Source organism: Anomaloglossus baeobatrachus, chromosome 4 (genome assembly GCF_048569485.1).
Source record: "Anomaloglossus baeobatrachus isolate aAnoBae1 chromosome 4, aAnoBae1.hap1, whole genome shotgun sequence".
NCBI lineage: Eukaryota > Metazoa > Chordata > Amphibia > Anura > Aromobatidae > Anomaloglossus > Anomaloglossus baeobatrachus.
The window spans coordinates 624364433-624379961 of record NC_134356.1 but is presented as its reverse complement, the minus strand read 5'-3'; the positions used below and the strand labels follow the sequence as shown (position 1 = coordinate 624379961).

At 51.0% G+C, this 15529-nt stretch overlaps 1 protein-coding gene across 1 annotated transcript in view; it reads left to right on the top strand.

Moving 5' to 3' along the window:
- LOC142301932 (adhesion G protein-coupled receptor E3-like) overlaps window positions 1-15529 on the top strand; it is a 251123-nt gene that overhangs the window by 76367 nt on the left and 159227 nt on the right. The window contains exon 6 of the mRNA XM_075342989.1: window positions 6024-6131. Coding sequence (XP_075199104.1) covers window positions 6024-6131 — 108 coding nt within the window. The remainder of the gene's footprint in view (window positions 1-6023; window positions 6132-15529) is intronic.

Sequence of the window (15529 nt, the reverse complement as noted above, 5' to 3'; positions counted from 1 at the left end):
CAGGGTTAGGCCTACCAATAACACGGGGGGGGCAGACACTCCAAGTAGTCAGGGACAAACCCCAGAGCTACGCCGGTCCCAACGTAGCACTCGGGTACAGCCCCCTCCAAGGTATAGAACATAGAAAGTAAAATACCTAACAGAATGTATATAGTTAGTTGAAATGTCTTGTATGTAATGTTTTGTTTTAGGTGATTAAGTAAATGGACAATTGGGCCACTGGACTATGGGTGGCCAACACCTAGCTGTACATAGTTAGCACCAGTGTGCTCAGCACCCCTGAAGAAAAACCCGTCCGGCGTGCATAGAGTGGGGTCATCAATGCTCTGACGCACGCCCAGAGCCTACGTTGGGGGTTTTATCGCGGCGGGTCCCCCATGGAGCAGTGTAATGGACACCCGGCAGGGAGCCACACTGGACTCTTATAGTTGTTTAAGGTTGTAACATGTTTTGTTTTGTTTTCTACAGTCCGGGAGTACTGAATTTAACTAAGGGGGAGTGTGGTGCCCCAGGATCTGGTCGCCACAACAGCATTGCCCTTCCAAAGGGTTAATGCTGAGCCTGGAGGTAATTGGGAGGTCCATTGGCCAGCAAGTTTAACATCTAACGCCGTTCTCCCTCTGGCCAGCAGGGGGAGCTCTGAACCTGGAATTCCAGGGAGCCTTCCTCAAGTCTGACCTGAGGGAGGAAGTAGTGGTCAGTCTGTAGAGAGAGGTGATAGTGAACAGACGCAGAGTGTGCTGTCCTGTGGATCTGGGGCCTAGAGCTAGAGTAGCTTGGCCCAGGGAAGCAGGAGCAGCAGAGAGGCAGCGAAGAGACTCGGACATCGGAGTCTGTGGCCACCAGGGCTTAAAATACTCCCTGGTAGCCGAATCCGAAGGGCAGGAGAGCTGCAAGCACCTGGCCCATATACATCCCGAAGATACAGCTGCAGCATCAGGGCCCGGTGTGGACTCCAGCAGAGAAGCACCAGAGAGGGCCTGCGCAGCCTGCTACAGAGGGAAAGGGACATACCATCGGTCCCAGCAGCAAAGAGGGCCATTGCTGGATTCAGAGAAGCAGGGTCCTATCATAGCAAAGAAAAGCACAGGAGTAGGCCTCATACTCAGCTGGCCAGAAAGATCACCCCAAGTACTTCCAGGCCGACCGGATCCCCATCACCACCTGTGATGGTCTCCCAGTACTGGACTGTTTCCAAAGTAAAAGTGGAAAAGGTAAAGAGACTGTTGTTTGTGCCTGGTTCTTTCATTGCCTGTCGGCCCTGCACCGTGTTAGCCACACAACACCATAGACTTTCACGAGCACTAACAGTGTCCCCGGGGCTCCGCTCCACCTGTGGGGAGCAGTACCACCATCGCTGCTATATCATCACCCCGGAGGCCTCACACAGCAGCGGCGGCTTAATAGCCGCAGACCACAGGTGGCGTCACGAACACAAACTTTATGCATCAAGCCACATATTCTACTGACACCCACCAGGGCCACGGAGCCGGGCCCCGCCACCACTGACTACCCCCGGACTAGTCCGGCCCGGCACCGGGTGTCCCATAGCCCTGGGGTGGGCGAGTCACATGAGCATGCAAATTAGAGTATAAGAGCATAGCCAGGGTTGTGGTAGCTCTGGCTGTGAGGACAGTGCAAAGTGACATGGGTTTGGTAAGAAAAACAGCCAAAAGTGGAGCACATTAACAATCAACATGGAAACACTGAACCAAAACTCTGGAGGATGGGATGGCAGAAAAAAAAAACATTTTAGTGTCTTCTTCATTAAAAACTAACACAGATTACTTTCTAAAACAAATTATGTTAGAGGTCATGAAGAAGGGAGCCAGGTGATGGCCGGCAATGCTTCCCCTTGCTTCATTAAATGTATATGTCCGTGTGATGCTCCCGTTGGGGTGTGAGACCCCTATATCTACATCTGGTGTCACCTCCATCTTGACTTACTGGGACCTCATCATAGACAGGGAGCGCAACACAAATCACACACAAGTCTCTTGTAAAACAATCAGGAACCAGTTTACTGAAGGTCACCCCTTCTCTCTCACTTCAGGCCCTCAGGGCTGCTCGTGCTGTCGCTGCTCTCATGGGGGAGGTTCTATCTTGCTGGCACTCGCCCTGGGAACTATCCTCCAGCAGCTGAGTCCACTACATGCTTCCTCCCCCTGTAACCTTTCCTTGCAGCTGCCATGTCTCACTCGGGCCCTAGGACGACTTAGCAGCTCCTGACTAGTTCAGGGTTCCGGCAGTGGTTTTGCTATGCCCCAACGTATCACCGATCTTAGGACACTCTACAGCCTGTCCGCAGGGTGAAGTCTTGTCACAAAGAAGGATTACTCTCTTGACAGACAGGCCCTAGCTCTTGGCCCTGTCCCCTCACTTGAAACTCTGCCACTTCACTAAATACAAACTTCCTGTCTTTCTGATCCTATTCTGCTCTCTCCTACCACCTTGTCTCTGTCTCCCTGATAACCATTCCACTGCTCACCTTTGTTCCTGCTCTATCCTATAAACTAACTAGCTGCCTCTGCTCCCCACTCCTGCACACTTGGTCCCTAGTTACACTACACTAAACATCTTATCTTATTAATACTACATTTATCTTATCCTTAACCCTTTATCTACCGTATTCCTGGCTCTCTGCACCAGATCTCCCGCCTGACACAGCACAAGGGGCAACCATTCCACATTACACAGTATTTACAGTACTCTAAAACATGCATATAATTAAATCCATTTCCTTACTATAAAACATATAATGCCTGTGGCCGCTAGGTGGAACCGAACACTGTGCCCATTCAGCTCTGCTACATCCTACATTATATACAGTACATTCTTGTATACATTTATAATACAATAGCACGTCTACATAGGAGTGGACGTGGCTTGCCCATCTCCTCCAGTCACATAACCTTTAACCCCTTAACAACCAAGGCCGGTAAAATTATGTCCTAGCGGTCATAGGGTTAATCTCCCGCTGCTGCTGGTGGCAGGAGCGGGAGATCGGCGCACATCTCAGCTGATTTATAAAGCTGAGATGTGTACCTGCTAGGCACGAGCGGAATAGTAATCCACCCCTGCCGTTTAACTCCATAAATGGTGCTGTCAATAAGTGACAGAGCCATTATGATCGCGAGCATGGCAAACGATTACATACCGTTGATACCGGAAGAAATCGTGACATGATATTGTGTCTTGCAGTGGTTGTCATGGTAGCACAGGGTTATGTGATGACTCCTGTAGCTCACTGACTTACTTTCGGTTTCACCCAGCCCAGAGCTGGGTGAGACATGAAATGAGTATATCTGCTGTTCACAGCTGTGTAGCTGTGATCAGCAGATATGGCAGAGCGATCAGATTGCTGATCCAAGTAGTCCTCTAGGGGACCTTGTAAAGTTTAAAAAAATTAAAAAATAATAAAAAACCTAAAAGATCAAATCACCCCCCATTCGTCCCTTTGAAAATTAAAGCGTTAATAATAAAAAAATATACACATATTTGGTATTGCCGCATTCAGAAATGCCCGATCTATCTATAATATAAAATAAATTAATCGGATAAGTAAACAGCGTAGCGGCAAAAAATTCCAAACTGCAAAATTACGTTTTTTAGTTGCCACAAATTTTGTGCTAAATGCAATAACAGGCGATCAAAATGTAGCATCTGTGTAAAAATGGTACCATTAAAAACGTCAGCTCGAGATAAAAAAAATAAGCTGCCACTTAGCTATAGATACCAAAAAATGAAAATGCTACGGGTCACGGAATATGGCATAAAACGTACACCACTTTTTTTCGGACAAACTTCAGATTTTTTTTTTAACCCCTTAGATACAAGTAAACCTACACATGTTTGGTGTCTACGAACTTGCACCAACCGCAGGCATCACTCTGAAACATCAGTTTTACTATATAGTGAACACAGTGAATAAAATATCTCAAAAACAATAGTGCTATCGCACTTTTTTTGCAGTTTTTCCGCATTTGGAATTTTTTTGCTGTTTTTCAGTACACTATATGGTAAAACTCATGGTTTCATTTAAAAGTACAGATCATTCCACAAAAATCTAGCCCTCACATGACCATATTGACTGAAAAATAAACAAGTTACGTCTCTCAGAAGAAGAATGGTGAAAAAAAACGGAAAGCGCAAAATCAGTTGGTCCTGAAGTGGTTAAACTACCCTATGTGAGTGCATCAAGAATGATAAAAAAAATGGTGTTTCACCACACTCTGAATTTCTATTCCTGTGTGTAATAATGAGACAAAACAATCACTGATCTCGGGGAGACCAGCCAGAGAAAACACTGCCGACAGCCAACAAAGGCGCTCAAAACAGTAAAATCCTAGGTGCATTGCTCCCTGGGAAGTATGCAAATCAAAAAAGGTCCGTGGAGCCTCTGTTAGGAGTCTCAACACAGAAAATAGCCAGATATCCCACCAGGAAGGACCTAGCCGAGGAGTGGCTCTTTTTAGTAGACCACCATAACCACCATATTAAGTGCACCTTTTAGTCAATATCCGACGAGTTTAAAGATATGACAAGGGAAATACCAAGGCCAGGTATCCATCCACAGACAGCTGTTTCGGGGTATTGCCCCTCATCAGTGTGGAGTAGGATTATAATAATGAGCGTACCCCTAAGCTATAAAACCCTACAGTGGCCATGCTTTTCCATGCGTTTTTTTTGATACCTGCAATAGTCCCACCTAATTCGCTGAATTTTATTATTTTTTTTAATTATGTGAACTTGTAGTTCAGGCATCATGAATCAAATTCACTTTCATATAACCATGAAGAGTTAACCCCTCAACGACTTATCATGTACCGGTACACCATGATCTGATCCAACACGTGCCTCAAACACGATTAACAGCAGGATTTAACTAGTTAAATCCCGGTGTCAATCTCTGCAGCAGAATATAATGAGCGCAGGCGGAGCGCGCATCATTCTCTGCACCCATCAGTGGCCCCATGATGTGATCACGGGGCGCCGATGGGTTGTCATGACAGCAGACAATGATCCGTGTCTCTGTCATGACATAGTTCCTGTGAACATCGGCTGAGCTCCGTCATTCACAGGAGATCAGTATTTCTGCTGTATAGAGCGATGCTGAAGCATTGTTCTGTATAGCACAAGCGATATGACTATATCAGCTTCAAATCCCCCTAGGAAACTAGTGAAAACAATAAAAAGTGTAAAAAAATGTTACAAATGTAAAAAATACCCCACAAAAGTACAATTCAGCCCCCTTTTGTCCCATTGAAAATAAAACAAAAAAACCCCACATATTTAGCATCAACACTTTCAGAAATTCCCGATCTATCAAAATATAAAATCAATCTGATCAGTACATGGTATAACAAGAAAAAAATCAAATCACCAGAATTATGTGTTTTGGTCACCTCAACATTGCAATAAAATGCAATAATAGGAGATTAAAACATCGCATCTAACCCAAGATGGTATAATTAAAAACATGAGCTCAGGGCGCAAAAAATAAGCCGTTACTGAGCCCCAGATACCAAAAAAAATTATAACACTACGGGGCTCAGAATATGGCAACAAAAGCGCAATTCTTTTTTTTTTTATTAAACCAAATCACCACTTGGATTAAAAAAAAACTATACTGTACATGTTTGGTATCTACAAACTCGTACTGACCCGGGGAGTCATAATGCCAGGTCAATTAATACTCATAACACATTCTCACACTGCCATGTCAATGAACATGTTAAATTAAAAAACAATAAAAAAAAATAATCATGAAACTGCACATGGAATTTTTTTCCCCATTTTTCAGTACAATATGGGGCAGAATGAATGGTGTTATTCAAAAGTACAACTCGTCCCGCAAAAAAACAAGTCCTGATATGGCTATATAGAAGGAAAAATGAAAACGCTATGACTCTTGAGCGAAAGGGAAGAAAAAACTATAATGGAAAATCACTGGGTAGTGAAGGGGTTAAAACGGCTTACGTTTTCCATAAAAAATTGAACTTACCTCTTTTATTATCCTTCAGATACATGGAACTGTAGAAATCATATCTGCCCGAGAAACGAGTCCTATGATATATCATTTCCCTGTGTACCGGGATATAAAAAAGACAACAGTATTGGAGCATGTGAAGGTAAGTGCTGTGTGTGGTCTTTTCTATACAGAGTGGGTGACCACAAAAAAAAAAGTATGGCAGGGCATCTATATATATAATTGCCTTATTCTGTCTGTCTGTCTGTCTGTCTTGCTCCAAAATTGTGTCCTTACGGTGACACAAAGCGGATTGGCCGCTGGGCTCGCCATGGCCCCGCCCCCCCCGCACCGATTGGCCGCTCGCCCAGGCTCCGCCCCCACACGGATTGGCCGGCCGCTCGCCCAGGCTTCGCCCCCCACTCGCATTGGCCTCTCGCCCCGGCACCCTGCACGTATTGGCAACTCGGCCACGCCCCGCCCCCCGCACGCATTCCCCGAAGCGACACGGAGCCACGACTCCCAGGTGAGTACTGTACCCCCGGGAGCCCACATCAGCGTACGCCGCTAACCCAGCCGACACATACCCTCGCATTGCTGGGGCTGGCCGGCGTATGCTGGTGTGGGCTCCCGTGCGACCGGGGGACGGGATACGCTGGTAACCATGGTAGCATAGTTACCAGCGCATCAAGGTCCTGCAGCGGCGGAACATACACACACGCACACACATAACAACACACACACACACACACACACACACATCAGATCACACTCACTCTCACACACACCTCACACACACCTCACACACACATCACATCGCATCCACACACTCACAACATCCTGGGATATCGCTTGCTTCTCGGCGGCGATACTGTGCAGTGAGCTTCCAGGACCTGCCGGAGGATCACATGGCCAGAAGCCTGTGGTATCTCCGGATGTTGTGAGTGTGAGCGCATATGTGCAATATCGTCAGTGTGTGTGTGTGTGTGAGTGTATGCGATCGGGTGTGTGTGACTGTATGCGATCGGGGGTGTGTGTGTGTGTGTGTGTGTGTATGCGATCGGATCTGTGAGTGTCGGCAGAGGAGCACGGCGTGCTGGAGGAGACTGGGTGGAGAGAGGCTGATCCTGGGGAAGGCTGATGCTGGGGGAGGCTGGGAGGAGAGAGGCTGATGCTGTGGGAGGCTGATGCTGGGGGAGGCTGATGCTGGGGGAGGCTGGGAGGGTGTAGGCTGATGTTGGGGGAGGCTGATGCTGGGGGAGGCTGGGAGGAGAGAGGCTGATGCTGGGGGAGGCTGAGGCTGGGGGAGGCTGGGAGGGGGAGGCTGATGCTGGGGGAGGCTGTTAGGAGGGAGGCTGGGAGGAGAGAGGCTGATCCTGGGGAAGGCTGGGAGGGGGAGGCTGATGCTGAGGGAGACTGGGAGGAGAGAGGCTGATGCTGGAGGAGGCTAGGAGGAGAGAGGCTTATGCTGGGGGAGGCTGGGAGGAGAGAGGCTGATGCTGGGGGAGGCTGGGAGGCGGAGGCTGATGCTGGGGGAGGCTGGGAGGCGGAGGCTGATGCTAGGGGAGGCTGGGAGGGGGAGGCTGATGCTGGGAGGGGGAGGCTGATGCTGGGGGAGGCTGGGAGGAGGGAGGCTGAGAGAAGAGAGGCTGAGGCTGGGGGAGGCTGAGGCTGGGGTAGGCTGGGAGGAGAGAGGCTGATGATGGGGACAGAGAGGCTGATGCTGGGGACAGAGAGGAGAGGCTGATGCTGGGAGGAGAGAGGCTGATGCTGGGAGGAGAGAGGCTGATGCTGGGGGAAGAGAGGCTGATGCTGGGGGCAGAGAGGCTGATGCTGGGGGCAGAGAGGCTGATGCTGGTGGAGCATGGGGGAAGGAGCTCGATGGGGGGGTGCACAGCATGGGGGATGGAGCATGATGGGGAATGCGCAGCATGGGGGATGGAGCACAATGGGGAGTGCGCAGCATGGGGGATAGAGCACGATGGGGGGGTGCGCAGCATGGGGGATGGAGCACGATGGGGGGTGCGCAGCATGGGGGATGGAGAACGTTTGGGGTTTGGGAGTGCGCAGCATGGGGGATGGAGCACGATGGGGAATGCGCAGCATGGGAGATGGAGCACAATGGGGAGTGCGCAGCATGGGGGATGGAGCACGATGGGGGGTGCGCAGCATGGGGGATGGAGCACGTTTGGGAGTGCGCAGCTTGGGGGATGGAGCACATTTGGGAGTGCGCAGCTTGGGGGATACAGCACGATGGGGAGTGCGCAGCATGGGGGATGGAGCACGATGGGGAGTGCGCAACATGGGGGATGGAGCACGATGGGGAGTGCGCAGCATGGGGGATGGAGTACGTTTGGGATTGCGCAGCATGGGGGATAGAGCACGATGGGGAGTGCGCAGCATGGGGGATGGAGCACGTTTGGGAGTGCGCAGCATGGGGGATGGAGCACGATGGGGAGTGCGCAGCATGGCGGATGGAGCACGATGGGGAATGCGCAGCATGGGGGATGGAGCACAATGGGGAGTGCGCAGCATGGGACATGGAGCACGATGGGGAATGCGCAGCATAGGGGATGGAGCACGATGGGGAGTGCGCAGCATGGGGGATGGAGCACGATGGGGGGTGCGCAGCATGGGGGATGGAGCACGATGGGAGGTGCCCACCTCCCCCCAACACACACACACACGCGCACTGCACAACACACCACACACACACTGGGAACCACAAACACCGCCCTACACAGACACCCACACACACAGACAACGCTGCACACACACAACACACAAACACCGCGGCATACACAAATATACGCACATACCGCACAACACACACATTGCACAAAACATACCTCCCCCCAAAACACACACACACACACCCCACACCCACACAAACCGCGCAACACACACACACACACACAACGCTACAGACACACAGCGCTCCACAAACAACGCAACACACATACAACACCGCTCTCACCCCCCGCCACACCCAGACAACACTCAGAACATGTACAGCGCCTACACAAACAGTAACTACACACAACAACATCTATATACAGTTAGGTCCAGAAATATTTGGACAGTGACACAATTTTCGCGAGTTGGGCTCTGCATGCCACCACATTGGATTTGAAATGAAACCTCTACAACAGAATTCAAGTGCAGATTGTAACGTTTAATTTGAAGGTTTGAACAAAAATATCTGATAGAAATTGTAGGAATTGTACACATTTCTTTACAAACACTCCACATTTTAGGAGGTCAAAAGTAATTGGACAAGTAAACCAAACCCAAACAAAATATTTTTATTTTCAATATTTTGTTGCGAATCCTTTGGAGGCAATCACTGCCTTAAGTCTGGAACCCATGGACATCACCAAACGCTGGGTTTCCTCCTTCTTAATGCTTTGCCAGGCCTTTACAGCCGCAGCCTTCAGGTCTTGCTTGTTTGTGAGTCTTTCCGTCTTAAGTCTGGATTTGAGCAAGTGAAATGCATGCTCAATTGGGTTAAGATCTGGTGATTGACTTGGCCATTGCAGAATGTTACACTTTTTTGCACTCATGAACTCCTGGGTAGCTTTGGCTGTATGCTTGGGGTCATTGTCCATCTGTACTATGAAGCGCCGTCCGATCAACTTTCCGGCATTTGGCTGAATCTGGGCTGAAAGTATATCCCGGCACACTTCAGAATTCATCCGGCTACTCTTGTCTGCTGTTATGTCATCAATAAACACAAGTGACCCAGTGCCATTGAAAGCCATGCATGCCCATGCCATCACGTTGCCTTCACCATGTTTTACAGAGGATGTGGTGTGCCTTGGATCATGTGCCGTTCCCTTTCTTCTCCAAACTTTTTTCTTCCCATCATTCTGGTTCAGGTTGATCTTTGTCTCATCTGTCCATAGAATACTTTTCCAGAACTGAGCTGGCTTCATGAGGTGTTTTTCAGCAAATTTAACTCTGGCCTGTCTATATTTGGAATTGATGAATGGTTTGCATCTAGATGTGAACCCTTTGTATTTACTTTCATGGAGTCTTCTCTTTACTGTTGACTTAGAGACAGATACACCTACTTCACTGAGAGTGTTCTGGACTTCAATTGATGTTGTGAACGGGTTCTTCTTCACCAAAGAAAGTATGCGGCGATCAACCACCACTGTTGTCATCCATGGACGCCCAGGCCTTTTTGAGTTCCCAAGCTCACCAGTCAATTCCTTTTTTCTCAGAATGTACCCGACTGTTGATTTTGCTACTCCAAGCATGTCTGCTATCTCTCTGATGGATTTTTTCTTTTTTTTCAGCCTCAGGATGTTCTGCTTCACCTCAATTGAGAGTTCCTTAGACCGCATGTTGTCTGGTCACAGCAACAGCTTCCAAATGCAAAACCACACACCTGTAATCAACCCCAGACCTTTTAACTACTTCATTGATTACAGGTTAACGAGGGAGACGCCTTCAGAGTTAATTGCAGCCCTTAGAGTCCCTTGTCCAATTACTTTTGGTACCTTTAAAAAGAGGAGGCTATGCATTACAGAGCTATGATTCCTAAACCCTTTCTCCGTTTTGGATGTGAAAACTCTCATATTGCAGCTGGGAGTGTGCACTTTCAGCCCATATTATATATATATAATTGTATTTCTGAACATGTTTTTGTAAACAGCTAAAATAACAAAACTTGTGTCACTGTCCAAATATTTCTGGACCTAACTGTATATAACAAAAATCATACATGAACTACACAATACGTAAATTCTAGAATACCCGATGTAGAATCACCCGTAGAATACCCGTAGAATCAGGCCACCTTCTAGTCTATATATATAATTGCCTTATTCTGTCTGTCTGCCTTGCTCCAAAATTGTGTCACCATGACAGTGTTATAAAAGTGACAACTGTCGGATTGGCCGTTGGGCTCGGCCTGGCCCCGCCCCCCCACGGATTGGCCGCTCGCCTCGGCCTGGCCCCGCCCCCGCATGGATTATCCGCTCTGGGCTCGGCCTGGTCCCGCCCCCCCACGGATTGGCCGCTCGCCTCGGCCTGGCCCCGCCCCCCGCATGGATTAGCCGCTCGCCCCGGCCCTCCGCACGCATCGCCCGCTCCAGCATACACCGGCTCCCGGTACACATGTGCAGGGAGCCGGCATACGCTGATGCTTCGCCTGCTCAGCCCCGCTCCAGCGTACACCGGCTCCCGGTACACATGTGCAGGGAGCCGGCATACGCTGACGCCTCGCCCGCTCGCCCCCGCCACACGTTGGCACGCTCGGCCCCGCCCCCGGCGGACATAACCTTGCGATGCTGGGATCGGGACCGAGCCGGTGTACGCTGGTAACCATGATACACATCGCGTAACTATAGGAAGCGCTTCCCTTAGTTACCCGATGTGTATCATGGTTACCAGCGTACACCGGCTCCCGGTACACATGTGCAGGGAGTCGGCATACGCTGACGCCTCGCCCGCTCAGTCCCGCCCCCGGCACACGTTGCCACGCTCGGACCCGCTCCCGGCGGCCCCAGCATGGGGGATGGAACACGATGGGGGGTGTGCAGCATGGAGGATGGAGCACGATGGGGGGTGTGCAGCATGGAGGATGGAGCACAATGGGCGGTCCGCAGCATGGGAGATGTAGCACGATGGGGGGTGCGCAGCATGGGAGATGGAGCACGATGGGGGGTGCAACATGGGAGATGGAGCACGATGGGGGGTACGCAGCATGGGGGATGGAGCACGATGGGGGGTGCGCAGCATGTCGGATGGAACACGATGGGGGGTGCGCAGCATGGGGGATGGAGCACGATAGGGGGTGCGCAGCATGGGGGTTGGAGTACAATAGGGGGTGCGCAGCATGGGGAATGGAGCACGATGGGGGGCGCGGAGCATGGGGGATGAAGCACGATGGGGGGTGCGCAGCATGGGGGATGGAGCACGATGGGGGGTACGCAGCATGGGGGATGGAACACAATGGGAGGTGCGCAGCATGGGGGATGGAGCACGATGAGGGGTGTGCAGCATGGGGGATGGAGCACGATGAGGGGTGCGCAGCATGGGAGATGGAGCACGATGGGGGGTGCGCAGCATGGGGGATGGAGCACGATGGATAGGCACAGTATGGGGGAAGGAGCACGATGGGGGGTGCGCAGCATGGGGGATGGAGCACGATGGGGGTGCACACCTCCCCTCAAAATACACACACACCGCCACATGCGCACCGCACAACACACCACACACACACTGGGAACCACAAACACCGCCCTACACAGACACCCACACACACACAGACAACGCCGCACACACACAACACACAAACACCGCGGCATACATAAGCATACACACATACCGCACAACACACACACTGCACAAAACATACCTCCCCTCAAAACACACACACGCACTCCACACCCACACAAACCACGCAACACACACAGCACCACACACACAGAACGCTGCAGACACACAGCGCTCCACAAACAACGCAACACACAACGCAACACACATACACCACTCTCACACACCCCCACACCCAGACAACACCCAGAACATTTACAGCGCCCTACACAAACACTGACAACTACACACAACAACATCTATATATCTATATAACAAAAATCATACATTAACTACACAATATGTAAATTCTAGAATACCCGATGCGTTAGAATTGGGCCACCTTCTAATATATTCATAATGGCCATTGTCTCACATACAGTATATCTCATGAGTGTATAGACCCAAAAGAAGCTGTGTGCGCTTTCACTCATGCTACAGGAAAAAAACTGTTACAAAATGTTGACTTAAGCGGGCTTTACACGCTGCGACATTGCTAAAATCGGCTAGCGATGTCGAGCGCAATAGCACCCACCCCCGTCGTACTTGCGATATTGTGTGATCGCTGCGGTAGCGAACATTATCGCTACGGCAGCGTCACACGCACATACCTGGTCAGCGACGTCGCTCTGGCCGCCGATCCACCTCCTTTCTAAGGGGACGGGTCGTGCGGCGTCACACGGCAGCCGTCCAATAGCAGAGGAGGGGCGGAGATGAGCGGCTGGAACATGCCGCCCACCTTCTTCCTTCCTCATTGCCAGTGGAGGCAGGTAAGGAGATGTTCGTCGCTCCTGCGGCGTCACACATAGCGATGTGTGCTGCCGCAGGAATGAGGAATAACATCACTAATAAACAGACAACGATATTTGGTTTTAGGACGACCTCTCCAAAACCAACGATTTTTGCCTGTTTTGCAATCGTTTAAGATCGCTTGTATGTGTCACACACTGCGATGTCGCTAAGGACGCCGGATGTGCGTCACTAACGACATGACCCCGACGATAAATTATTAGCGATATCACAGCGTGTAAAGCCCCCTTTAGGCTATGTGTGCACACTGTGGATATGGTTCTCCAGCAAAAAACTCACCTTCTGACAGAAAAACGCACCTACCTGCGGAATAAACGCATGTGTTTTTACCGCGGTTTGGTGCGTTTTTGGTGCTGATTTACCGTATTTTTGCCCCTGCGGTTTTGTCCCTGCGTTTTTTTTACATTGGACACAGGGAAAAAAGCAGAAAAATGCAGAAAAGAAGTGACATGCTACTTCTTTTTTCTGCAGAAATTCTGCAGCAAAACCTGTGAGGAAAAAAACCCGCAGTGTCCGCACAGCATTTTGGATTTCTCATAGGCTTTGCTGGGGAAGGACTGTGTGCCGCCCCTGCAGCAGTCCAACCACTCGGATCCGGGGTCCGCTCTGGCTCGAGGGTCTCCGGACCTGGGGGCTCACGGCCACTTCAAATGTGTGCCGTCTCCGTGTCCGCAGCCGGGCTGCTCTGATCCGGATCCGCGGTGGGTCAAGGGGTCTCCAGACCCGCGGGTCGTGTGGCCACTCAAATGAAGGGGGTATATACAGGGGCTTGTGTTAGAGTTCGTGAAACCATCCGTGGTATGTGGTAATTTTCAGTGCCACGGCTGCAGTTGGGAGTACCCGGGGGTGATGGAATGGGGCAGCCAGGTGTTAGAACCCTCCACGGGACTCGGTGATGGTGTTTGGGGAAGTGCCGTTGGGTGCGAAGGGGGTCACTTGCGTACTCACTCAGTCCATTAAGCTGACACCGACAACTGGATAAACCAACGTTCTGGATACCGCTGCCGCTGAAGGGAGCTAGTTCGGGTCCCGTCCCCAATGGTGCTGCCTGGTGATCCGTGACCTGCCTCCTGGCACTAAGTTTACTTCTCTGTTGGTCCCGGTAGTATCGAACTTGCCGGGTCCCGCTCCCCACTATGGCTAAGTGTGGGAGCTTGCTTTCAGGGTTCACTCTTGGGATTTTCTGGACCGTTTTAGTGGAAAGTCCTATCCCCCTCGTTGCACTAGTACCCAGATTTTGGAGCGGATGGAGAGCGGCTCTTGAAGGCTCCGTTCTCGTCCGGTAAATTGTCAGGTTGCCTGAAGCTACTCCCTGACCTAGGGTCCACGTACCCCGTCGTTCCCTGGTCCCAGCCCGGTGATGGTGCAAGGCCGCCGGCTGTCCTCCTCGACAGTTCCGTACCCTTGCCACAATCCCCTGCGACTGGGAGTCCAGCTCCTCTAGGTCCAGACCACCATCTGCTACCTAGATGGGTTTCTAGGAGCCCTGCTCCTGACCTCCTCTCTCCTTCACTTCCAGCACAACACTCCCTTACTCCTGACACTCCTGACCTCCCCTAACCAACCCCCCAAGTGGGCGACCCTATTCTACTCAGGCCGTCCACAGGTGTGTCTGGTGGGTGTGGTGCAGAGTGTACCTAGGATTTAATTAGCTGATGTAGGCAACACCATGTAGTTGGGGACCCATAACCAAGAAGGAGGTGGATATTGCACGGGAAGGCAGATTGCGCAATACCCTGTGACGACTTGATAGTCCAGGGGAGTCACAAATGTGAAGGGGGTATTTACAGGGGATAAGAGTTTGTGACGCCACCCGTGGTTCGCGGTAAGGGGAGTACCGCCGCTGCAGATGGGAGTACCCGGGGGAGATGGAGTGCGGCAGCCAGATGACGTTCCCTCCGCTGATAGGGGAGGCCCCGGGACTCTGTATGATGGAGGTGTAGGGGAGCGCAGTGCAGGTTGGAAGCAGGGGAGGACAGCGTACTCACTCAGGCAGTGTTGGTAGTGATGCGACCTCTAAGCACAAAGGTAAACCAAGTCTCTGGGCGCCGCTGTCTCTCTGGGGGAGCCCGTCCGGGGGTCCGCTCCCTTTGGTATTGTTGAATGATCTGTACCTTGCCTCCATGCACTGAATTGTAGTGTTCGTTGTGACCCCTATGCTTGAAGCTGTCAGGGTCCCGCTCCCCATTGTTAAGTAGGTAAGCTGTGCTCTCGATGGCTGACACTTGGGATTTCAGTGGGCCGCATAAGCTAGAAAGCCCTATCCCCCTCGTTGTGTTGATGCCTTTGATCTCTGAGCTCTTGGGGAAAGTTCATAAAGATACTATCCTCCACAGGTTAATTATCAGGTTGCGTGAAGCTACTACCTGATCTAGGGTCCAGTACCCCACCGTGCTCGGTACCGGTTCGGTTACTAGGTACTCTAGT